At 40.2% G+C, this 26,377-nt stretch overlaps 1 protein-coding gene across 4 annotated transcripts in view; it reads right to left on the bottom strand.

Moving 5' to 3' along the window:
* Positions 1-26,377, bottom strand: part of LOC133639360 (tetraspanin-4-like) — a 467,820-nt gene that overhangs the window by 189,038 nt on the left and 252,405 nt on the right. For all 4 annotated transcript variants that reach the window (XM_062032630.1, XM_062032637.1, XM_062032621.1 and 1 more), the window contains one exon: positions 13,768-13,959. In XM_062032630.1, coding sequence (XP_061888614.1) covers positions 13,768-13,959 — 192 coding nt within the window. The remainder of the gene's footprint in view (positions 1-13,767; positions 13,960-26,377) is intronic.

Raw genomic sequence — 26,377 nt, 5'->3', positions numbered from 1 at the left:
GAAATGTATCGTCGATGTTCTCTACTAAATCCTTTAAGCAAAAATATGGCAATATCGCGAAATGATCAAGTATGACACATAGAATGGATCTGCTATCCCCGTTTAAATAAGAAAATCTCATTTCAGAAGGCCTTTAATGGCAGCAACACATTGCAAAAAAGTTGGCACAAGGGCATTATTACCACTGTGTTACATGGCCTTTCCTTTTAACAACACTCAGTAAACGTTTGGGAACTGAGGAGACCTATTTTTGAAGCTTTTCAGGTGGAATTATTTCCCATTCTTGCTTGATGTACAGCTTAAGTTGTTCAACAGTCCGGGGTCTCCGTTGTGGTATTCTTCATCATGCGCCACACATTTTGAATGGGAGACAAATAAATTGTCCGATAATCTGCATCATACATGATTATTGCGATAATGTTTTGTGATTAATCACGGTTTAAAGTGCAAACTTTGACAGCCCTAATTTCTGATTCTATTTGGGTTTTTTTTACTTCTTCTTGACTCTCACACTGCCTGATTCCTCTCTCTTACAGCCCCCATTACAAGTACATGCACACGCGTCACGCACCCACCGCCCCAAACCCATAACCACAAATTGATTGCAGTCCTGTGGGAAACACAACATTCTCTTTTTTATTACATACACTTGTTAGAGCAAAATAAGTAAACAAAAGCAAAAACTGCTATTTGCTCAAATACAAACCAATTGGCTTTTCCTCCTTAAGGCCGTCTGCTTCCAATAACTGATCCTCTGAGTCTAGTAACAATAAATACAACACATTTGAACAACATGACAAAACAGAGAACTGTAAAATATCACTCTTACCACACTTGTATGGGCGCGATAGCGATACTACCCTTGTACAGATAATGTTGATATGGATGGATCCAGAAACCTCTAACAGTAACTCTCCACACTGCATAGATGCCTCTCAAATATCTACAAAATGTAAAACCAGTGAAGTTGGCACGTTGTGTAAATCGTAAATAAAAACAAAATACAATTATTTGCAAATCCTTTTCAAACAATATTCAATTGAATAGACTGCAAAGACAAGATATTTAACGTTTGAAATGGTACACTTTGTTATTTTTTTTGCAAATATTAGCTCATTTGGAATTTGATGTCTGCAACATGTTTCAAAAAATCTGGTACTAGTGGCAAAAAATACTGATAAAGTTGAGGAATGCTCATCAAACGCTTATTTGAAACATCCCACAGGTGAACAGGCTAATTGGGAACAGGTGGGTGCCATGATTGGGTATAAAAGCAGCTTCCATGAAATGCTCAGTCATTCACAAACAAGGATGGGGCGAGGGTCACCGCTTTGTGAACAAATGCGTGAGCAAATTGTCAAACAGTTTAAGAACAACATTTCTCAACGAGCTATAGCAAAGAATTTAGGGATTTCACCATCTACGGTCCGTAATATCAGCAAAAGGTTCAGAGAATCAGGATTAGTCACTGCACGTAAACGGCAATGCCCGTGACCTTCGATCCCTCAGGCGGTACTGCATCAAAAACCGTCATCAGTGTGTAAAGGATATCACCACATGGGATCAGGAACACTTCAGAAAACCACTTTCAGTAACTACAGTTCGTCGCTACATCTGTAAGTGCAAATTAGAACTCTACTATGCCAAGCGAAAACCATTTACCAACAACACCCAGAAATGCCACCGGCTTCGTTGGGCCGAGCTCACCTAAGATGGACTGATGAAAAGTGGAAAAGTGTTCTGTGGTCTGACGAGTCCACATTTCAAATAGTTTTTGGAAACTGTGGACGTTGTGTCTTCCGGGCCACAGAGGAAAAGAACCATGCAGATTGTTATAGGCGCAAAATTCAAAAGCCAGCATATGTGATGGTGTGGGGGTGTATTAGTGTCCAAGGCATGGGTAACTTACACATCAGTGAAGGCATCATTAATGCTGAAAGGTACATACAGGTTTTGGAGCAACATATGTTGCCATCCAAGCAACGTCTTTTTCTAATGGACGCCTTTTTCTAATGGACGCCCCTGCTTATTTCAGCAAGACAATGCCAAGCCACGTGTTACAACAGCGTGGCTTCATAGTAAAAGAGTGCGGGTACTACACTGGCCTGCCTGTAGTCCAGACCTGTCTCCCATTGAAAATGTGTGGCGCATTATGAAGACTAAAATACCACAACGGAGACCCCGGACTGTTGAACAACTTAAACTGTACATCAAGAAAGAATGGGAAAGAATTCCACCTGAAAAGCTTCAAAAATTTGTCTCCTCAGTTCCCAAATGTTTACTGAGTGTTGTTAAAAGGAAAGGCCATGTAACACAGTGGTGAACATGCCCCTGTTCCAACTTTTTTGCAATGTGTTGCTGCCATTAAATTCTAAGTTAATGATTATTTGCAAAAAAAAAAAAAGTTTCGCAGTTGGAACATTAAAGGCCTACTGAAACCCACTACTACCGACCACGCAGTCTGATAGTTTATATATCAATGATGCAATCTTAACATTGCAACACATGCCAATACGGCCAGGTTAGATTACTGAAAGTGCAATTGTAAATTTCCCGCGAAATATCCTGCTGAAAACGTCTCGGTATGACGACGCCTGCGCGTGACGTCACGGATTGTAGAGGACATATTGGGACAGCATTGTGGCCAGCTATTAAGTCGTCTGTTTTCATCGCAAAATTCCACAGTATTCTGGACATCTGTGTTGGTGAATCTTTTGCAATTTGTTTAATGAACAATGGAGACAGCAAAGAAGAAAGCTGTAGGTGGGAAGCGGTGTATTAGCGGCCGGCTGCAGCAACACAAACACGTAGCCGGTGTTTCATTCTTTACATTCCCGAAAGATGACAGTCCAGCTTTACCATTGGCCTGTGGAGAACTGGGACAACAGAGACTCTTACCAGGAGGACTTTGAGTTGGATACGCGGTACCGTGAGTACGCAGCTGCAGCTTCCAAACATTTGATCACTTGCCCGTACGTGCGTGCCTCTATGTGCATGTCACGTACGTAACTTTGGGGACTTTGGGGAAATATATGTGCTGTATGAACTTTGGGGAGGTGAACGGTACTTTGGGCTGTGGGATTGAGTGTGTTGTGCGGGTGTTTGATTTGTATTGGCGGGTTATATGGACGGGAAGGGGGGAGGTGTTTGTTATGCGGGATTAATTTGTGGCATGCCCTCTAGTCCTTCACTCTCACTTTCCTCATCCACAAATCTTTCATCCTCGCTCAAATTAATGGGGAAATCGTCGCTTTCTCGGTCCGAATCGCTCTCGCTGCTGGTGGCCTTGATTCTAAACAATGTGCAGATGTGAGGAGCGCCACAACTGGTCACGTCACGCGCATATAATCTGCTACTTCCGGTACAGGCAAGGCTTTTTTATCAGCGACCAAATGTTCCGAACTTTATCGTCGATGTTCTCTACTAAATCCTTTCAGCAAAAATATGGTAATATCGCGAAATGATCAAGTATGACACATAAAATGGACCTGTTATCCCCGTTTAAATAAGAAAATCGCATTTCAGTAGGCCTTTAAATATCTTGTCTTTGTAGTCTATTCAATTGAATATAGGTTGAAAAGGATTTGCAAATCATTGTATTCTGTTTTTATTTACCATTTACACAACGTGCTAACTTCACTGGTTTTGGGTTTTGTAGCTTCTGGCGACCTTTCGGGCTTGTAGAACGCATCATTGATTCCTCAATTGTCATCCCACTGTGATAACTGTTGAAGCTACGTTGTCTCTTTTGTTTGTCCATCATGTCACACAAAGTCCATCAGCGTGGCCAAAATCAATAGCTGGTTGAATCTTTCTGCTACTTAGCTGGGGAAGCCATAGAGGAAGAAAGGTAAATGCTTGCACGTGCATCCTTCCTATTAGGTCTGTCTCCGTGTGTTATTACTGTAAGTTTAGTGTGCGGTTTATGTTCTCATTACTTCCTGTCATGACAGTTCAACTTCCTGTCTGTTTCTGTTTTCTCTCATTAGCTACTCCCCGCCCTGATCTGTCCCCAACTGTATTTATGGCCACACATTTCCCCCGACAAGTTTGTTAATTACCTTGCTTTCTTGGTACCAGGTTTCTTTTATTTTCTTCATTCTTTCTCGTGTTTTCCACTCAGACTTTTAATTTTGCTCTTTCCATTCTACATCAGTTTAATGAACCTCCTCGTGTTTTAACAATCTACCCCTTGCTGAGCTTTGTTGGCATGTGTGAACTACAGCTTCACTTTGCCAAACACTTTTTCATGTGACTTGAATATTCTTATTAGTGTTCTCCCGGTACCAAAATGATTTCGATGTTTTTCGGTACTTTTCTAAATAAAGGGGATCACAAAAAATGGCATTATTGGCTTTATTTTGACAACAAATTTTAGGGTACATTAAACATATGTTTCTTATTGCAAGTTTGTCCTTAAATTAAATAGTGAACATACAAGACAACTTGTCTTTTAGTAGTAAATAAACAAACAAAGTCTCCTAATTTAGTCTGCTGACATATGCAGTAACATATTTTGTCATTTTCCATTCTATTATTTTGCCAAAATTGTTAAGAACAAGTGGTAGAAAATTAATTATTAATCTACTTGTTCATTTACTGTTAATATCTGCTTACTTTCTCTTTTAACATGTTCTAGCTACACTTCTGTTCAAATGTAACAATCATTTATTCTTCTGTTGTTTGATACATTACATTAGTTTTGGATGATACCACAAATTTGGGTATCAATCCGATACCAAGTAGTTACAGGATCATACATTGATCATATTCAAAGGGACATATTTCCTGAGTTTATAAACATAATATACATTTAAAAAAAAACGAAAGAAGATGTTGTGGTGCCAAAAAATATCGACGTAATCATAGCCGTATTGACGAGATACGCTCCTGTACTTGGTATCATTACAGTGGATGTACCCATGGCGTTTGTTTACATTGTGACGCCGGTGAGCTACGGTGTGTAGTGAAGTATGTTTAGCTATTCCTCGTCCGGCAGGGATGATACTTGTAGGAAACTTACTTTATTTGTCGCCATGGAGGCCAGGATTAGTGATTTAGAAGTAGCTAAAACACTGCCGACTGGGGATGGACTTTAGCCGCTAGCTAGCTAGCCATTTCTTAAAGCACCTCTTCCGGAGGGCGTTTCTGTGTTATAACTTCACCTTTACTATTAGTTTTCAAGCCAAAATGCGTCCGTTCTCCCTTTTCTGTCTACACACTGTGTCTGTTTGTAAGTACTCCGTGATTGTGCGCTGCCGAACATGCTTGTCTGCTCGTAAACCAGCAATGACACGACGTGATGATGACGAGGGCGCAGGGGGGTGATGTACCGTTACTTTTCGGAGGTGATATAGTACCGAATATGATTCATTAGTATCGCGGTACGTTGCTAATACCGGTATACCGTACAAATTCTTATTTTGAATCTAATGTCACACAGCAGAAAGCTCTTTATTAGGGCCCATGGTCCAATTGAAACTGCTCTGTGTATTATTATTATTGTTATTATTGTTATAGGTATCTTGGAATATTCCACTATTTGACGATTCCAATCGGAGGAGTCTGATTCAACTATCAACCTTGTAGTCAAATCCTCAAACATTCAACCAATCAATCAAATTTTATTTGTAAAGCTGTTAATCGCGAATGTCTCAAAGGGCTTCACAAACTCTCAATGACATCCCCTGATCTAAGCCCACATCCGGGCAAAGAAAAAGTACAAAAATCCCAGCTGGGGAAAAAGAAGAATCCTTGAGAAGAGATTGCAGATGTTGAGACCGCCCTTCTCGGGTGATCGGCTACAATGGTTGTCAAGTGGGTACAGCTATTGAGTTGTAAATTAGATGTGTTAAATTAATAATAATTATTTTAATAGATAAAGTGGGAGTCTAGTCTGTCGGGAAATCAACAGATAAGGGGGAGTGCATATCAGTCAGTCAGCTAGGCAGGGATGTCTATTGCTGTGCATGGAAGACTGGTCCAAAGAGTGGTTCCATCTCGGGTCTCACGTCAGACACCGAAATTAAACGTGGCCACCTGGCATCCTCTCCACTCGTATGTAACAATAATAATAATAGATTACATTTTTACAGAGGTACCTTAACCTAAAAGCTGTCTCTCGGCTAACTGTTATGCTTTAAATTACAAGCAAAAATTTGAGTTTCAAACATCCCCGGCATTAGTTTGTGTGGCAAATGTCACAGTGAACTAGGGTTGTGCGATATACCGGTATTAGTATAGCACTTGGTGGGGAAACAAGCAGTCGCTACTCAGAGCGGACTCAGCCGAACAGCCTCTATAGGTAATGTTACCATTTTCCATGACAACAGAGCAAGAGGAAGGTGCTGAAAAGCACTGTACAGAAAGGCTCCGCTTTTCAACATGTGCTAGCTCGATGCTAATCCTTATTGGATTAGCTATAGACATGCTCAAGATTAGCATTAGGGATGTCAGATATTGGCAATTTTAACACTTCCAAATTTGGTATGAAAAACTACTACTAAGATGCAACAGCTGGTGTGTAATAAATATAATACCTACTGTACAAACACTTTGTAGGGCTAAACAAAAGAAAATACTTAATGGCAAAGACTAATCTCTGGCGAAGGCAATACACTGCAGTTTATACACTACTGCCTTTTAACGTCTTGGAATTGTAACTGCATGCAAAGTATAAATATGTAATATAATATAGTACAGTCCAGTACTTGCAAATGAGAGACAGACGTGTAAGAAAACAAGAAGACAACTAGACAGCACAACTCAGTTTTTTGGGGGGTTTTTTCAGGTCAGGGTCAGGTGACCCTTCTGAAAAAAACTGCAGATGACAGTCGAAACATGTCAGGTAAAAATTCCATTTAATATACCGAAAATATGGTCTGATTAGAAGAAATGTTGAAAAAGTATAGGAATAAGAAGACATATTGAACCTTTTTGCACAACTCAGTGTGAAACCCGCAAATTGATACTGTTGAGTACCGGTATCGATTCCTATTGGAAATTTCCAATGGGAAAAATACCCATCCCTAATCCCTAGTAGGAGGATACAGTATTCATAATTACTGAATATAAGCATGCATTTTTTTTCCTAGCTAGAGGACATAGTTCAAAAAGTTGTAAATGGATTTCAATACATTTGTGCAAGTGGACTTTGTTATGACCCAGAGACACATTGATTAACTTTTCATGAGGACAAGTCACCTCAAACAAAGAAACAATATCTCAATACTCAGGAGAACAAGCCCGACTGACCCTGTGGTTATTAGTTTTAAAAGCACAGCAGAAACAAGGTACGACTAAAGAAGGTGTTCTAAATGAATAGTTATTGAGCTGCTTAAACTCTGAAGGGATGAAAGGCTGTTGTGGTTTGTGAAGCCCTTTGAGGCACTTGTGATTAAGGGCTGTACAAAGAAACTTTGATGGATTGATTGAAAGAGTATAACAGCAAACTTCTTGTGCTTTTTACATCCTCTCCGACTTGATTGTCATCTTTTCTTCAATGGAATAAATCCTCCAAGTAAGGTTGTTTTTTTTTTTAGATACATAAGCAGCCGAGTGTGAAGCGACTGGGATGAGAATCAGCACCTCCAAGTCCGAGTCCATGGTTCTCGCCCGGAAAAGGGTGGAGTGCCATCTCCGGGTTGGGGAGGAGACTCTGGCCCAAGTGGAGGAGTTCAAGTACCTCAGAGTCTTGTTCACGAGTGAGGGAAGAGTGGATCGTGAGATCGACAGGCGGATCGGTGCGGCGTCTTCAGTAATGCGGACGCTGTATCGATCCGTTGTGGTTAAGAAGGAGCTGAGCCGGAAGGCGAAGCTCTCAATTTACCGGTCGATCTACGTTCCCATCCTCACCTATGGTCATGAGCTTTGGGTTATGACCGAAAGGACAAGATCACGGGTACAAGTGGCCGAAATGAGTTTCCTCCGCCGGGTGGCGGGGCTCTCCCTTAAAGGCCTACTGAAATGATTTTTTTTTATTTAATAAGGGATGGCAGATCCATTCTATGTGTCATAGTTGATCATTTCGCGATATTGCCATATTTTTGCTGAAAGGATTTAGTAGAGAACATCGACGATAAAGTTCGCAACTTTTGGTCGCTGATAAAAAAAGCCTTGCCTGTACCGGAAGTAGCGGGACGTCACAGGTTGAAGGGCTCCTCACATTTCCCCATTGTTTACAATGCAGCAAGAGCGATTCGGACCAAGAAAGCGACGATTACCCCATTAATTTGAGCCAGGATGAAAGATTTGTGGATGAGGAACGTGAGAGTGAAGGACTAGAGTGCAGTGCAGGATGTATCTTTTTTCGCTCTGACCGTAACTTAGGTACAAGCTGGCTCATTGGATTCCACACATTCTCCTTTTTCTATTGTGGATCACGGATTTGTATTTTAAACCACCTCGGATACTATATCCTCTTGAAAATGAAAGTCGAGAACGCGAAATGGACATTCACAGTGACTTTTATCTCCACGACAATACATCGGCGAAGCACTTTAGCTACGGAGCTAACGTGATAGCATTGGGCTTAACTGCAGATAGAAACAAAAGAAATAAACCCCTGACTGGAAGGATAGACATAAAATCAACAATACTATTAAACCATGGACCTGTAAATACACGGTTAATGCTTTCCAGCTTGGCGAAGCTTAACAATGCTGTTGCTAATGACGCCATTGAAGCTAACTTAGCAACGGGACCTCACAGAGCTATGATAAAAACATTAGCTATCCACCTACGCCAGCCAGCCCTCATCTGCTCATCAACACCCGTGCTCACCTGCGTTCCAGCGATCGACGGAAGGACGAAGGACTTCACCCGATCATCCGTGCGGTCGGCGGCTAGCGCGTCTGCTATCCAAGTCAAAGTCCTCCTGGTTGTGTTGCTGCAACCAGCCGCTAATACACAGATCCCACCTACAACTTTCTTCTTTGCAGTCTTCATTGTTCTTTAAACAAATTGCAAAAGATTCACCAACACAGATGTCCAGAATACTGTGGAATTTTGAGATGAAAACAGAGTTTTTTGTATTGGATTCAATGGGTTCCGAATACTTCCGTTTAACTATTGACGTCACGCGCATACGTCATCATACATAGATGTTTTCAACCGGAAGTTTAGCGGGAATTTTAAAATTGCACTTTATAAGTTAACCCGGCCGTATTGGCATGTGTTGCAATGTTAAGATTTCATCATTGATATATAAACTATCAGACTGCGTGGTCGGTAGTAGTGGGTTTCAGTAGGCCTTTAGAGATAGGGTGGGAAGCTCTGTCATCTGGGAGGAGCTCAAAGTAAAGCCGCTGCTCCTCCACATCGAGAGGAGCCAGATGAGGTGGTTCGGGCATCTGGTCAGGATGCCACCCGAACGCCTCCCCAGGGAGGTGTTTAGGGCACGTCCGACCGGTAGGAGGCCACGGGGAAGACCCAGGACACGTTGGGAAGACTATGTCTCCTGGCTGGCCTGGGAGCGCCTCGGGATCCTCCGGGAAGAGCTGGACGAAGTGGTAGGGGAGAGGAAAGTCTGGGCTTCCCTGCTTAGGCTGCTGCCCCGGGTGACCCGACCTCGGATAAGCGGAAGAAGATGGATGGATGGACATAATTACTCCAACAAAAACACCAAAAGCATTGGTGTTTTCATCAAATCGTCAGATACCCTGACCTCACTTCAAGACCGTTTCTCATTTTTCATTGACCTCAAGGGAAAAAAGAGGAACCTTCTGTGAGTTTGAAATTAACATTCATGAAATGCGAACCACCGACGAGCTAAAAATAGGCCTCACTAACCTTTCGGGCAGAAACATTCAGTTTACTTCGACGACCACCTAAGCCGGCAATCATTTGTGGGACGCCGAGTTGTCCCTCGTCGGCCGCCACCATGCTAATTAAGCCTGATATTTGTAAGGAGTCTTTTGGCAGAAGCATGGCCTGCTCTGCCACTCATTAAATCAGACTCATAACTTGCCTGCTACCATTATATCGACAGCACAGGAATTGGTCCGACCACTGCTGGAGCAAATGCCATAGATCACGCTTAGACTTAATCCCACAGAGTTTGTAATTGCTTACTCCTACTGTGACATTTTTTTTGTGAAGATCAATCCTTTTCCCGCCTCACAGAAATTGTGTTTGGGTCGGTGCTTCGTTGTGTTTTCTAAGACCTGATTCTTATTTAGGAAGGAGTGTGAGGGATACTTTGAAAAGAGAACCAAAGTCACGAGTGCATGTGAAAATTCCTACGCAAATGTAAACTCGTTGTCTGGTTGTAGGGTGTTGTGTTGCCGTCAGTGGCGGGCCGTGCGTTTCTCACCTAGGCCTTCAGTGACGTCCTACTTAGTCCGACTTCACCTCTCAAAATACCGTAATTTATGTCACCACGTGGACACGGCTGGAGATACTATACAAAAACCCACTTGCACACTATTGCGCATTGATCCCCTCAACAGTGTACAAAACGGTCCATTTTTTGGCGCATTTAACAAAATTAAAAGAATTGTATTAAACAAATGAAACATGAAAACATTTAAAAAATTAAATCGACGCCGTATAAGCCAGTGGAACCGCTCGTAGTCGGTAGTTGGTCGTAGTACCATTTCACCGCCGGTATAGCTTCCGGTGTCGGCCGACCTCGTCTCACAAGATGTAGTTTCTCTTAAGTATCCTTCTTGAAAATGGTCTTGCAAATATATATCTGCCACCTAATCAACATGTTGCTCTATTTCTTTGTGAGTACCTGTGAGTTTTCTGTGGCTTTCTGTGGCTCGTGTGGCTCCGGTGCCACTTCCCGTTTTCGCAACTTGTGATTGGATACTCACTTGGGACTCCCAGAACTCTAGTGTTTTTAAGAATTTGCTGCAAAAATGTGAGTCTCTCACAAGGTTTTTGAACTGTACTCGCGGGCCACCAGTTGAATAGCACAAATGATGAAAAAGAGAGGGCCTAAAATGTAATTCTTAAAGAAGTTGAACAAGTACTGAATGCATCTGAAGTAAACAAGCTATAGCAACACCTTAGTTACATAAATCATATTACGAAAAATAACTGACAATAAGGAGAGGACTTAAAGGGGAACTGCACTTTTAAAAAAATGTTGCCTGTCTCTCACAATCTTTATGATAGACATGACGATGGATGGATGTTTTTTTTTTTTAATGCATTCTAACTTGTCAATAAAAGTAAATACAAGTCCGCTCAGAACGGAGCCAAAGGGAGCTCCTCTATTTCGCCTATAAAATCCAATAAATAACCATTCAAAAACCCGCTCATAATAATCCATTTACATTTCATGATTTTAATATTAACCAAGTATTGGTGATATTGTTATTATAAGCGCTAACACAGACAAACTATTTATAGAGGAGGTGTGATCACTACTGTGTGTGCCTATGTTTACATCATCGAATGGTCTGCTGCTTTCTTGCTCCCTTGCTCCCTGTAAATGTATTCTAGATCATAAATCATGCATCTCACCTGGACAGAAGAAGTCTGAGTAGGTATTCCGACAAGTTGGTACACTTTGACAGCCATTTAAGACCCGAAACTGGCGAGGACGACACAAAAAGACGCTTGCCCCCCACCACTCCCAACACCGTTACTTTGTGAGAATGATAAGACATTTTTCACCTAACTGGGAATATATGAACACCCGAGCAGTCAGCATCCTAATGACAGCAGACCTTGCACAGTAAGTGATGTTTTATTAGGTTTGTTGGCTCTCATAAAGTCATCAGTGAGTAATAATCAGTGATGAAGAAAACTAAAAAAGCATATGTCACGGTGCGTTTTTACGTAAATATGAAATGTTTGGAAGTTGTTTTAAGGGCTTTACAGGTGGAATTGCGCGACTCCTTTTGATCGCATTTATTTAATATTTAAAACGCAAAAAAAACAAAAAACATCGATCGTCATGTCTTTCATAATGATTGTGAACAATAGGCAAAATTCCAAATTAAGTGCAGTTCCCCTTTAAAGGGGTGCTTTGAGGAACACCTCTGTTCCTCTGTTAAGTAACTTACAAATTTGAACCCCAGTGTTCTATGTTTTCCAGCAAGATCAAAATGTCAATGCGAGAATTTGCCAATGTTTACATTGGTCCGCTATAAGATCCTCCATACAACAGGGGCACTCTCGTGTTTCTAGGAATTTGTTGCAAAAATGTTGCCTTTCCAGTTTTGTACTGAACCTGGGGGCTGGTATGGTGTCATTCCCAAGCCTGATTTGGCCACATGGTCCCGTGTTAAATAGCCCTGCACTACTGCCATCTAACGTCTTGGAATTGCAACTGCATGCAAGTCTACAATATGCTGTATTTTCCGGACAATAAGGCGCAATTTAAATCCTTTTGTTTTCTCCTATAACCCGGTGCAACTAATGCAAGGAATACATTTGGTCTAGCTTTCCCACCTCAATGCTGTTGGTTCATTAGAAGGGGTGAAAACGGTCTTAAATTAAAGATGTCAAGAAAAGCTGCCACTCTGCATGATCATAGCCAATTTTAATAATCATGTTGATTTTGCACACCCCATATGGAGGTGACTGATGCGAAGGACATTCTTAGTCAACAGCCATACATATAACACTAAGGGTGGCCGTATAAACAACGCCAACACTGTCATAAACATGTGCCATATTGTGAAACCACACTAAACAACAATGACAAACACATTTCGGGAGAATATTTGCACCACAACACAACATAAACACAACAGAACAAATACCTAGCATTCTGGAGTACCAACTCTTCCGGGACGCTACACTATTTTATTTGGTACATGGTGTAATGATAAGTGTGACCAGTAGATGGCAGTCAAACATAAGAGATAAGTCTCAAGTAAACATCACCAACATTTTTAATGTTCCATTGAAAATATAGAATATTACACACGGCGCTCAAAAATCCATCAACATGTTTTAGTAGTAAATGTTACAGTGACATTTCTAATATAAAGCAGTGTAAAGTTCGTACTTATATCTGTCAGTAAACTCGCCATGAAAGCGCTAAAACATACCGGTCTAGTGAGTTTACATTATTCACCCAAGGAACTTTAGTTATTAGAGTTCCGGTCGGACGGTTTTTCACGGGACACATTTCCGGTGTGGTTGTTTCCGGTTGAGGAGATGCTGCTCCGTTATTGATTTAAGTAAAGTCTGAATGTCATTAAAACAGTTAGCGCCATCTTTTGACACTTCTTCCACTCCCGTCCTTGCACGCTACACCGCTACAACAAAGATGACGGGGAGAAGACGCTGCCGAAGGTGAGGCACGTAAATAAGACCGCCCACAAAACGGCGCATCCGGAAGCGACTGTCAGAAAGCGGCTTGAAGATGATCTGTAAAACATAATCTATGCAACATTTTGACTGAATTACCACCATTACATGTTCTGTAGACCACTAGGAAGTGTTTTACATTTAGAAAAAAAATAATACAAATATGACTCCTTTAATGCGCCCTATAATCCGGCGCATTAATCCGGTGCGCCCTATGGTCCGGAAAATACAGTAATCCTTGCAAATGAGACTCAGAAATGGAAAGAGAAAACAACTGGACAGCGCAGTTATTATCACTTGATTAGTTTTTCATTCATTTCTAAATGTTACATTAAACAATTAGATTGTATTATAAAACAATTTAGTAACACACACCCAAGTACCAAAAATCGGTACCGTTTCCTAGGTATCGTATCGGTTCAAATGTGAAAGGTACGCCATCTTGTTGCATCGCATCAGTGTGTCAAAAGGGCAGCATGGAGGAAAATAACTTACTGCCAGCAGAAGGGGTCGGCTCTCTTTGACAGCCCCCACACAGCCCAGACAGCCAATTACCATGATGATGGTCCCTAGCGCGATGAGCAGGTTGGCCGCCGACAAGGACGGGATGGACGACGACAGCGTGGCAAAGTTGCCCTGGGTCACTGACAGCCACACCCCGACCCCCAGTATGCCGCATCCTCCCAACTGCAGAGGGAACACAAGAAGCATGTCAGTGGGACAACCGACACAATCCCACAGGGCGGTGAAGGCTGTAAGTGCTTCAGAAACAGAGTTAACAGTGACAGGTTAACGAGGTCCATCTTGTATGGCGACCTTCTTCAACAAAAAAGACATTTGAAGTCTCAACCGCTGCTCTTTAGAAGCTGGCTCCAATAACAAAGCACTATAACATCTGGTTTGCCTGCTTTACCCATAGTCCAATCTGTTTAAATATGTCTTTAACGTCTTTGCAGGCAAGGCGGTGAATACTAATTGAACTTGTCTGCTGTACAACCTCTGGAAAGAAAAAAATGGAATCACCAAGCTTGGAGGTTGTTCCATTCGGTTGTTTAAAAAAAAACAGACATGACAAAAACCGTTGGTAACACTTTGGTATGGGGAACATATTCACCATTAATTAGTTGCTTATTAACATGCAAATTAGTAACATATTGGCTCTTAACTAGTCATTATTAAGTACTTATTAAAGCCTTCTTCTGCATGGCCTTATTATACAACTCTTAACTAAGAGTCTTCCCTCGATAACCTCAGAATTATTGCTTATTAGTAACCCTAACCCTGACCCTAAGCCTAACCCTAACCCTTAAATGTTCCCCCTTGTGTCCAAATAACTCTAAATTAAGTCTTTGTTACTTAAAGTATGTTCCCCATACTAAAGTGTTACCAAAATGTGTTATCTTTTCAAAAGGCAACTTTGAGAAACACCAAAAGAAATCAAGAAAATCAATCGTGGTCGTCAGTAACAGTTTCATTTTTAGATCAAGCAGAGTTTAAAAAAGGAAAAAAAGCATGATTTCTTGAAAATGGACCATGAAAAACAAACACAAAACACACCACTAGTAATTTGTTGCACCACCTCTGGCTTTCATAACAGCTTGCAGTCTCTGCGGCATGGACTTAACCAATGACAAACAGTACTCCGCATCACTTTTTGCTCTAAATTTCTCTAATTGCTGTTGTCAGTTCAGCTTTGCAGGTTGGAGTCTTGTCATGGACTATGTTTCAATTTCCACCACATATTTTTTTAATTGGATTGAGACCCGGACTACTTGCAGACCATCATGGCATTGGCTATATGTATCTTTAGAGGCTTAGACTTAGATTTCCTTTTATTGTCATTCAAATTTGAACTTTACAGTACAGATAAGAACATAATTTTGTTGCATTAGCTCGTTGTAGTGCAGGATAAAAGAGCCATAGGATGCAGATATAAATAAATAGATTACTGTACAGATACACTTTTGCATATATGCATCCACGTTTACGGATGTATGTTATATTGTCTTTATATTCCAGCGAGTTAATCCGTTTTGGGGGGGAATTGAGGGGACTATTATGATGTGTTTCTTATGGCCTGAAGGAAGAAGCTGTTACAGAACCTGGAGGTTTTGCTAAAGAGGCTGCGGAACCTCTTTCTAGAGTCCAGCAGTGGAAACAGTCCTTCGTGGGGGTGGGAGGAGTCTCTACAGATTTTCTGAGCCCTGGTCAGGCAGCAGCTTTTTGCTTTTTGCGATCTGTCTTCAAGGAAACTTTTTAGAGTTTTCGCGATACATCCCCAAACATCCTTTCGATTGGTGGAATAAAAAAGTGTCCAAAATTTGAATGTAAACTTGTGCATTTATCGAAAATATAATGGCAGCCATCTCCCCACTGCCATTACCTGGCATGCAGCCACATGCCATCCATGACTTTGGAAATTGGCATGTTTTCTTCAGGCAGTCGTCTTCATAAATCTCATTGAAACGGCACCAAAACAAAGTTCCAGCATCCTCACCTTTCTGTTTAGCTGTTAATAATGGCTTTTGTTTAGTTTTTCCGTATTTAAATCCAATTCTCTTTAGGGCGGTTTCTTACAGTTCTGTCACAGACACTGACTCCAGTTCCCGCTCATTTGTTCTTCATTCGTTTTGCTTTCATTTGTTTTCAAGACATATTGAGCAAATATTGATGTTTTCCTTGGTCTACCAGCATGCTTGCCTTTTACAACCTTTCCATGTTGTTTGTACTTACTCCAGATTCTAGACACAGCTGACTGTGAGCAGTCAACATCGTTTGCTACATTGCGTGATGATTTGCCTTCTTGAAGAAGTTTAATAACCCTCTCCTTTGTTTCAATTGACATCTCTCGCGTCGGAGCCATGATTCATGTCTATCCACACGGTGCAACAGCTTTCCAAGGTGCGTACACTCCTTTTTAACCGGGGATTAATGAACGGATTTAATCTGATGGAGGTGTTAGCGTTGGAAACAAACATTTACAGGATAATTCCATATGTTGTTTTCAAAATGTATCTCTGCTTCATCAAAAAATTAAATATGTTCAAATGTATCAGTTAAAGTCTGTTAAAAACAATAAATTACCTTAAAAGAACAAAACAAGTTGTTTTTTTTATATACATCAATCTCTAATAATGTAATGAAATGATAATGTAAATGAAATAGTTGAGGGCTTTTATTAGCATTTATTTTAGGTGAGATTAAAAACAAATAAATTGGTTTAATTAATTACAAATCATAATTAATTAAGCGTTACATTTTTCTAATTGCTTGGCATCACCAACCTTATTTATCTTGTCCACGTTTTCAGCTTTTATTTTGTTTCTTACATTTCCAGTTTGGTCATTTATTCTGCCTTGTCTTTACATTAGTACTCTAGGGCACTGTTTTTAGGCACACTAGTGTGCGGTGGGATACAGTCTGGTGTGCCGTGGCAGATTATGTAATTTCACCTAATTGGGTTAAAACATTTTTTTACAAACGAGTAATTATATTCCGCAAATGTGCCGTTGTTGAATGTCTGTGCTGTCTAGAGCTCGGCAGAGTAACCATGTAATACTAACAAGCTAATTGCTTTGCAGATGTCGGGAACGTGGTTTGTCGTGATCACACTATGCGGGAGGCAGCGTGTAGGTAAAAAGGTATTTAACACTAAAATAAACAAAAGGCGAGGGCCGCTAAGAAAAGGCATTGAAGCTTAGGGATGGCTATGCAAAACGAAACTAAAACTGAACGGGCTGCAAAGTAAACAAAAACAGAATGCTGGACGACAGCAAAGACTTACAGCGTGTGGAGCAGATGGCGTCCACAAAGTACATCCGTACATGACATGACAATCAACAATGTCCCCACAAAGAAGGATCGCGTCCGCACAACTTAAATAGTCTTGATTGCGAAAACAAAGCAGGTGCGGGGGGGAATAGCGTTCAAGGAAGACATGAAACTGCTACAGGAAAACACCAACAAAAGAGAAAAAGCCACCAAAATAGGAGTGCAAACAGCAAAAAACTCAAAATAAGTCAGGGCGTGATGTGTCAGGTCGTGACAGTACACCTACTTTGAGACGAGCTATATTGATGCATGCTTGGTTATGGTTTGAATTAATATCCAACAACTGCGAGAACAACTTTTTATTGTCAATATCGGCTGCTGAGTTTCATTTTTTTATGTTTTCTGCTGGTGGTGTGCCTCAGGATTTTTTCAGTGAAAAAAATGTGCCTTGGCTCAGAAAAGGTTGAAAAACACTGCTTAAGGGAGGGAAAGCTATTTTATATGTACTTGTGCTCAGCGCTCATCTGGTCAGTTTATTAGTGTCAGGCGGAGTAGCAGTGTAAAATAAACGCCATAAATGTGGCAAACTTGGTCACACAGAAAATAATCAATAATCAAGTACTCAATAATTTGCTTACAGCAGCTAAACAACCCACACACACACACACACACGCTGCACAAAAAAACCCCCAACAAAGATACTCAACTCAAACCACTTTGTCACTCACGGAGCAATCCAAACAAAACAAATACAATAGATGGTGGAACGATATGTTATAGAGCTACTATAATATTAAATGGAAAAAAAGGAGCAGATTGTGAGTCAATATGAGTCATTTGGCCTTGACTGATAGTTGAGACATCAACAGTGGTGGATGATGATGAGGTGTAAAAAAAAACAACAAAACATTGCAGAAAAGAGAAAGTCGAAGCCATTTGGTGCAGAGATGAAGTATTTACGTACGTGGTCACTTTATTCACACAATATTATGGAATGGATGTAATAAAACATAAATGACATAATAGTTATCTTGTGAGTCCTGTCCTAGCTTCCCATTTGTATACCTTTTTTTTTATACCATATTTATTAATATTAGTTGTTATGTTGTCATTTTTTTGCTATACTTTCTTCATCTCTTTGTTATTTTGTCTACTTTGTGTTTTTGACTTTGCCGCTTCATTACAACTAATTGAGGAGTAAATTGATGCTACCTGCTGTTTCGAATCAAGGTCAAAAGTGTTTTGTTTTTTTTTACCAGAAAGACCTTTTTTTTTTTTCTTATCACGTTCCACATTGGACCAATTTACTTCGCCTGAAGGGGAACTGCACTTTTTTTTTTTTTTTTGTCCATCATCCACACTCCCTATGCCACATTAGACACATATCTTTCTCTTTTATGTGTATTCTAAATAGTAAAAAAAAACTGCTAGTAGGAGGCAGCTAAGAATGCAAGTAATTGTGATTTCCATCTACTGCGCCTATAAAGCACTCAGCAGGAAAAACCAACAACAACGTTTCATTTATAAGAAGTCACCTGCAGATAGCCAAGCTAAAGCGACATTGTTAATGTAAGACCTAACGCTGAGGAACTACTTTTCTGGCGTAGTGACACATGGCCTTGGTCACAGTGCTCCTAGCTAGCTTGAGCTGCCAATAATGTTGGTTCCGACCCACCATAAAATAAAGAGTAAAAAGGAAGAGCTTAAGTTGATTCTGTTGCTGCTGTATTGCATGCATAGGTGCCGATCCCGTGGGTGCTTCGGGGTCTGAGCACCCACGTGGAATTGATGGCAACTTTCATTCTTTAAAATCATTTTTTGAAAAATCAATCTTGCTGATGTTAATTTTGTGGCGACTTGTGTCCCTTTTACATAATAATAAAGTCACAAATCATACAGTCTATAATTAACAAAGCCTAACCAAGATTTAATTGTGCCCGATAATGAACTAATGTCACAATCATCTTGACTTTGAAAACATTGCACACGAGCGAATGAAGGGCATACTTACTCAACAGCCATGCATGCCACACTGAGGGTGGCAGTATGAACAATGGCAACACTGTCATAAATATGTGCCATATAGTGAAACCACACTAAACAACAACGATAAACACATTTTGGAAGATTATTTGCACTGCACCATAACATAAACACTACAGAAAAAAATTCCCAGAATTCCCTGCAGCACCAACTCTTCCGGGACGCTACAATATAAACAAACACCATTGGTGGATCTACACCTAACATCCACTGTAATGATACCACGTACAATAGCGTATCTAGTCGATACTACTATGATTATGTCAATATTTTTTAACATCACAAAATCTTCTTTTGTTTTTTTTTTATCTATATTATGCTTATAAAGTCAGGAAATACGTCCCTGGACACATGAGGTGATAGAATAATTATGTGTTAATTATCACACAACTCTTATGTTTAAAGGCTGTTGCTATAGTTATTAGCTATTGTGCTCAAGTTGTACTTTTCTATATTTGCAAGGACAACACTTGTTATCAGCCACGGCATATGAGGGGTTGCTTGGCCGCAGATATTTTGTTTGTCTTAGCCCACTAACAGCCAAAGACTTCAAGGACCTCAACGAAGATAAGACGACAGCATGCAGACGAAGCAGAGACAAGGCAATCACAAGGCCCCCAGCACATTCCGTCACGTATTGTGCGTACTGGAAGCAGCATTGCATGAAATGTCTGGCCACTCCTCTTAGAGGCGGCCTCAGTGATGTAACCAGGGACCTCCCAAATAAATAGAGGAGCACGTGGGCTGGACTTTAGAGCGTAGGTTGTTTCTGTAACTAGAGTACAGCCCAAACGTCTCTCCTCATTGAGCCAAATTGAACTCTGTCTCTGCATGATTCCTTGCTTCTTGTCTGTTGGAATATGACCAATGTAACTACTTGGTATCGAATTGATACCCAAATTTGTGGTATCATCCACAACTAATGTAAAGTATCAAACAACAGAAGAATAAGTGATTATTGCATTTTAACAGAAGTACAGATAAAACATGTTAAAAGAGAAAGTAAGCAGATATTAACAGTAAATGAACAAGTAGATTAATAATTATTTTTCTACCACTTGTCCTTAATAAATTTGACAAAATAATAGAATGATAAATGACACAATATGTTACTGCATATGTCAGCAGCTAAATTAGGAGCCCCTATTTGCTTACTTACTAATAAAAGACAAGTTGTCTTGTATGTTCACTATTTTATTTAAGGACAAACTTGCAATAAGAAACATATGTTTAATGTACACGAAGATTTTTTTGTTAAAATAGAGCCAATAATTAAATGTTTTGTGGTTACCTTTATTTAGAAAAGTACCGAAAAGTACCGAAATACTTTTGGTACCGGTACCGGTACCAAAAGTATTGGTATCGGGACAACATTAATAAACCCACATGCTAACAATTGGATATAATATAGCTCTAAACAAATGGAATGCAGCATAAGACCACTGCAACATCGCTAGGAAGCATTTTTTTTTTTTTTAAATCTTAGGAGTTAGGATTATTCTGAATTTAGCGGCTCAAGTAGAACACAAGTGCTGAAAGATACAACCATCCCATCAGACGGCATCACAGTAGAGCAAGTTTTATGTTCTTATTTGATACGTGTAGCAATAGTGCTACATGATAACTCCAAGGTTCTCACCAAGTCTGCCATAAGTGGTATCAAACAAAAAAAATTGCCCTCTGTGTTGTTGTGTTGACGGAAGTGGTGTTATTTGCGATGCACTTAGTAAAATCAATCTGCCAAGGAAAATGGGTCCAGTAATGCTTAAAATGACCAAAATGCTGTAAATATTACATTTCATAAGAGTTTACCAGTTTCAAAGATCACCAACAACGTTCCATTTTTTTCTTTGTAGAATCAATTCGCCAAGGAAACAGTTCCAGTAATGCTTAAAATGACAAAAATGCTGTAGATATTACATTTTATAATGAATGTATATGTTACTACATTATATGCATACCTACAGCACATATATTAAACAGGGTTGGAGGTTTTTGAATTTACTTTATAGGAAGAACATATCCTATCCCCATTACCTGCATTGTTAGCTGCTTCTTATTAGCAGTTTTTTTTACTATTTACAATGCACAGAAAAAGGAAATAACGTGTTTTTGTCTCACATAAGGATTGTGGATGATAGGAAAAATTCCCCCCAACTAGTGTAGTTGTTCTGCTGGCAGGTTATTATGCTCATTGTTCTATAAATATACAATACATATTAAAAACCATTAAAGCAGGCTTCGCCATGGCAACGGCAGAGATATCATCCTCCTTATTAGAGGCCATTGTACCATTCCAATGAATTTGTACTTTTAATCTACAGGCAAATTATTACTTCTTGTTAAGACTGACAATGTACTTATTATTGGCTGGTAAACAGTGTTTGACTTACCAATTACAAGCTGCAGTGAAAATGTTTGGACTGTTGCACATTGAATTTCGACAAAATATAAAGACTTTAAAAACATATATATATATACATATAGGAACATCAGCAAGTCTGTGGGTTTTTTGTTCTATTTTTCGGTTGAAAAAATGTATCTTTGAGCAAGTTGCAAACAGCACTTTAAAGTATTATATCTTTGGATGTCAACAATCATGCAGTGGAAACCTTGCTGTGTGCTTTGTCTTATGCCTTCTTTTTGCCTCGGAAAAGTCTCTCAGCTGGACTAAAAGTGGGAACATAATGGTGGCATTTGTTTGAAGTCCCCAGCTGTGACGTGCTTTCATCTTATTTGATAATAATTTGATAATGTCCCACATTGTGTGGGACAATCACGCATTGACTACTTTCCCCACGTCCCGCAAATCCAAACAATGTACCGCATTGGTATTGACAGTCAGAGAAACCTGGGTCAATAACAAAAAAACAAAACAATGAATTGATCATTTTGCCCGGAATCAATAAATCATCAGGTCTGTGCATGTTTGTTTTCGTCATCTGTCATTTACAAACAGGCTGCAAGAGGGTTCACTCTTTGCACCTGGGCGCGTTTCGATTCAAGAACTCCTTCATTCCGCACTCCATCCAGCTGTACAATCACTTGCCATACAGCAAGAGATGATATTTGTCTATTACCTGACCACTTCTATGTTATCTACCTCTCTTTGTTTATAATGTATATTTTCTGCTGGATCTAATCTTTATTTTATGCTGTAATATTGTACATGGTAATTGGGATTTGTTATATATTGTATATATTATAAAATCATATAATATAATATAATATAATATAATAATATAATATATTAGTGTATATTATACACTGTATATATAATATGTAAATATTACATATATGTTATATTTGATATAGCTACTATGGTAAATTTTTAGTCTACTTTATACATTTTGTTTTCGTCCTCTTTTTGTGCCCTTGTGCGCATTATCCTTTCCATCCTTATCCTTACCATCCTTTGTAACTGAGCTACTGTGTGGAACAATTTCCCTTGTGGATCATTAAAGTTTGTTTGTCTAAGTCTAAGTTTCTGCAATAGCAATATACTGACCTGTATCACTGCGAAAGTCTACAACCGCATGATCCTAAACAGGGTCCGGCATGCAATCGACCCTCACCTGAGAGTAAATCAGAACGGCTTTCGAGAAGGACGAACAACTACAGCCCAGATCTTGGCACTTAGGAGATTGATTGAGGAGGTGAGGAAGGACAACTTGACTGCAGTCCTATTCTTCATAGACTTCAAAAAGGCATTTGACTCGATACATCGAGGCACGATGGTGAAGATCTTGAAGGCATACAGTATTCCTCCGAACCTACTCCGAGCAATAGAGTCCATGTACGCAGGAACAAGGGCCAGGGTGGTGACCCCAGATGGCAACAGCGAGGAGTTTGACATCCTGGCTGGAGTTATACAAGGGGATACACTAGCCCCCTTCCTCTTCATCATAGTCCTTGATCATGCGCTCAGGAAGGCAACAAATGGGCGAGAGCAGGAACTTGGCTTCACGCTGACACCAAGGAAGTCGAGTCGACAACCGGCAGTGGTTCTGACAGACCTTGACTATGCGGATGACATCAGTCTGCTCTCCAACAACGTGGAACAAGCACAAGAACTCCTACACAGGGTGGAGCTAGAGTGCGCCAAGGTTGGCCTTAGGCTAAATGCCAAGAAAATTGTTCCACCAGAACATCAACCTCTGATAACAGCAGGAGGCACTGTGCTGAAAGAAGTTGAGGACTTCAAATACCTGGGCGGATGGGTCAACTCAACTGAGCAGGATTTAAAAGTGAGGAAGGCACTTGCATGGAGGGCCCTGAACGGCATGACCAATGTATGGAACTCCAACCTCCCCCGCCAAATCAAACTCAGCTTCTTCTACGCGACAGTTGAGTCCGTTCTCCTCTATGGCAGCGAATGCTGGACCCTGAAGCCAACCCTGGAGAGGTCTCTGGATGGTTGCTACACCAGGATGCTGCGTGCAGTGCATAGCATCAGGAGCTGCCAGCCAGCAAATTGGTACTGTGGGAACCAACACATGGGCATCGGTCAAGAGGACGTCCCACACTAACATACGTGGACATACTCAAGAAGGATGCAGAAGCTCAGAGTACCAAGGAACTGGCCAAATGTATGGAGAATCGGGATGACTGGAAGCAACGATGGAAGGCTCGTCTGAGGACGACCTAGAGAGAATATTAAAGAAACCGAGTGAAGCCTCTTGTCAGTCATCCACTCCCTTTGTCTCTGTGGGTGGAGGTGGGAATATATAAATAGATATCCTGTTTAAATGCAACTTTCCCGAGCTTGCACACAAAGGGTGAAGAGACACAGCCTTGCTAAGTCGCTAAGTGAGGTAAGGTAACGTAGTATGAATACAAATATGAAAAGTTTGCAAAGCAAAACGTCCTGGGGGCCTCATGTATTAATAAATAAGCTTGCATACGCACAAAAACCTGGCGTACGCCCTTTTTCACGTCAAAGTTGAGATGTGTCAAGAGTGAACTTGGCTGTGGATACTTTGGTGATGCACAGAGGTGGTCGTTCGGGCTTTGCCAAGACTTGATTTCAATCTTGTTAAAAAAATGTTGACCAACAAACTTTTTTGTCAATGCTTTCAATGCTTCATATTTATACTAGTATTTGTGAGAATGTCTAATAGTTTATAATTTTGCCACCTATTGCTGTCACAATGTGTTCCTGTAACTCCAGCACCAGCTTGGCTCGTCGGGTAGACTACCGCAAGTAGCTCTCCTGTGTTGTAATAATAAATTGAGTGATCAAACAAGAGTCAAAGTCTCTCATATTCATTTTGATATGCTGGCATGTGTAAATGTAAAAGATTGCAAACTAAATATTACATAGATTTAACATAAAATGAAACAAACACAAAACGGCCCGAAAATAAAAATAAAAATAATGAAAACACACAAAAGCGCCCAAGAACCATAATTAGTGGTTTATGGAAAAGCTGAGTGTTTAAAAAAGCAAGAACAATTGGGAATAATACCAAAAATAAAGTAAAATTAAGGAAATCAAAGGAGCTACTCTGATGTGCTGCCACTCTTAAAGGCACGTCAAAGAAAAAAATAAATTAAAAAACAACATTTGTTTACCCTTTCCATCCTTTGTAAACTGAGTTACTGTGTGGAACAATGTCCCTTGTGGATCAATAAAGTTTGTCTAAGTCTAAGTCTAAGTCTTAAACTAACATAAGCTAGCCAATGGTGTTTTTGCTTTAAAAATTTAACCGTGAAAAAATTGCAAACAGCAGTTTTAAGAAGCAGAATAGAAATGTTTTTTTTTAAGTTACCGTTTTTTTCGGAACATACAACGCTACTTTTCTTTCTCCGCTTTGATCCCTGCGGCTTATAAATTGGTGCGACTAATTTATAGATTTTTCTTCACTTTTGCCCATAGTGTTTTTGTATTCAACAAATAGTTTTAAACACCGACAGAGACACTGAAAGTTGTGTTATTGTTTGTGGTACGGCGCCATCTTTTGTAGGAGTTCGCTCATTGCATGTCACGTCGAGGTCGCATTTTACTGCGTTGTCATTCTCCCAGGATGCAGACGGAACACTGCGGACGAAGCGTGCAGGTAAGAATATGATTTATTGTCGATAAATCATTCAATGAAATACAAAAATACAGGGAACAAACAAAAAGGGATGCGTGCCAATCGCACGGGAAGCTAAGACAAGAACTTAGCACAGGAATCTTCAGCCAGGAAACAAGAAATAAACCTCAAAACTGTTGCATACAGCGAACAAGGAAACCAGACCGAGTGTGGCACACAACGTTAATAAGTAGCTCTCTGATTAGTGCCCGGCAGCAGATGAGCGTGCCGAACACTAATCAGAGACAGGTGAAAACAACCTGTAGTCAGGGCGACTAAAACATAAACCCAGGGCTGCTCAAAACAGAAACGAGGGAATCGAAAACTAAACAAACATGATCCGGGCAGCGGATCATGACACTGCAGGTGCTGCGGGTTGAAAATGTACTTCCTGTTTCGTGCTTGAACCGGAAGTATACCCCATTTTTGTTTACTATTCGTCCATAGCATTCCTGCTCGTTTGTAAGTTTTACAATAAAACTAAAACAATTCATACTTACTAAACAGTCCCATGTGTGATGTCTGTAGGAGTGTTTTCATGCATATTTGTACGCGCTATCGTAATATAATCAAGCTAGCATCGTTAGCATTAGCGAGTATGCTAAGTGTCTGTGTTAGTATTTTAACTTGTAATATCATCCTTTTTGTATTGTTTCAGTTTTGTAAATTCACCAAAAACGTCACCGGGAAGTTATTGGTTTTGTTTAGCCGAGTGGAAAGCTAGCTCCAGCAGCTAGTGACAATGACTTCTGTGTGACGGGCACCGTTTGGAAACAATTAAGGTATGTAAATAAACATTTACTAAAGTATTCGTATCTCTATATGCGGCCTATAGTCCGGTGTGGCTGATATACGTAAAAATATTTACAGTCGCGATCAAAAGTTTACATACACTTGTAAAGAACATAATTTCATGGCTGTCTTGAGTTTCCAATAATTCCACAACTTTGACATCATATGGACACAAATAGAACCTTCCAGAGGAAAGTTACCGTATTTTTCGGACTATAAGTCGCAGTTTTTTTCATAGTTTGGCCGGCGGTGTGGCTTATACTCAGGAGCGACTTATGTGTGAAACACATTACCGTAAAATATCAAATAATATTATTTAGCTCATTCACGTAAGAGACTAGACGTATAAGATTTCATGGGATTTAGCGATTAGGAGTGACAGATTGTTTGGTAAACGTATAGCATGTTCTATATGTTATAGT

This window comes from Entelurus aequoreus, linkage group LG02 (assembly GCF_033978785.1).
Source record: "Entelurus aequoreus isolate RoL-2023_Sb linkage group LG02, RoL_Eaeq_v1.1, whole genome shotgun sequence".
Classification (NCBI taxonomy): domain Eukaryota; kingdom Metazoa; phylum Chordata; class Actinopteri; order Syngnathiformes; family Syngnathidae; genus Entelurus; species Entelurus aequoreus.
This window is presented reverse-complemented; position numbering and strand designations above follow the sequence as displayed.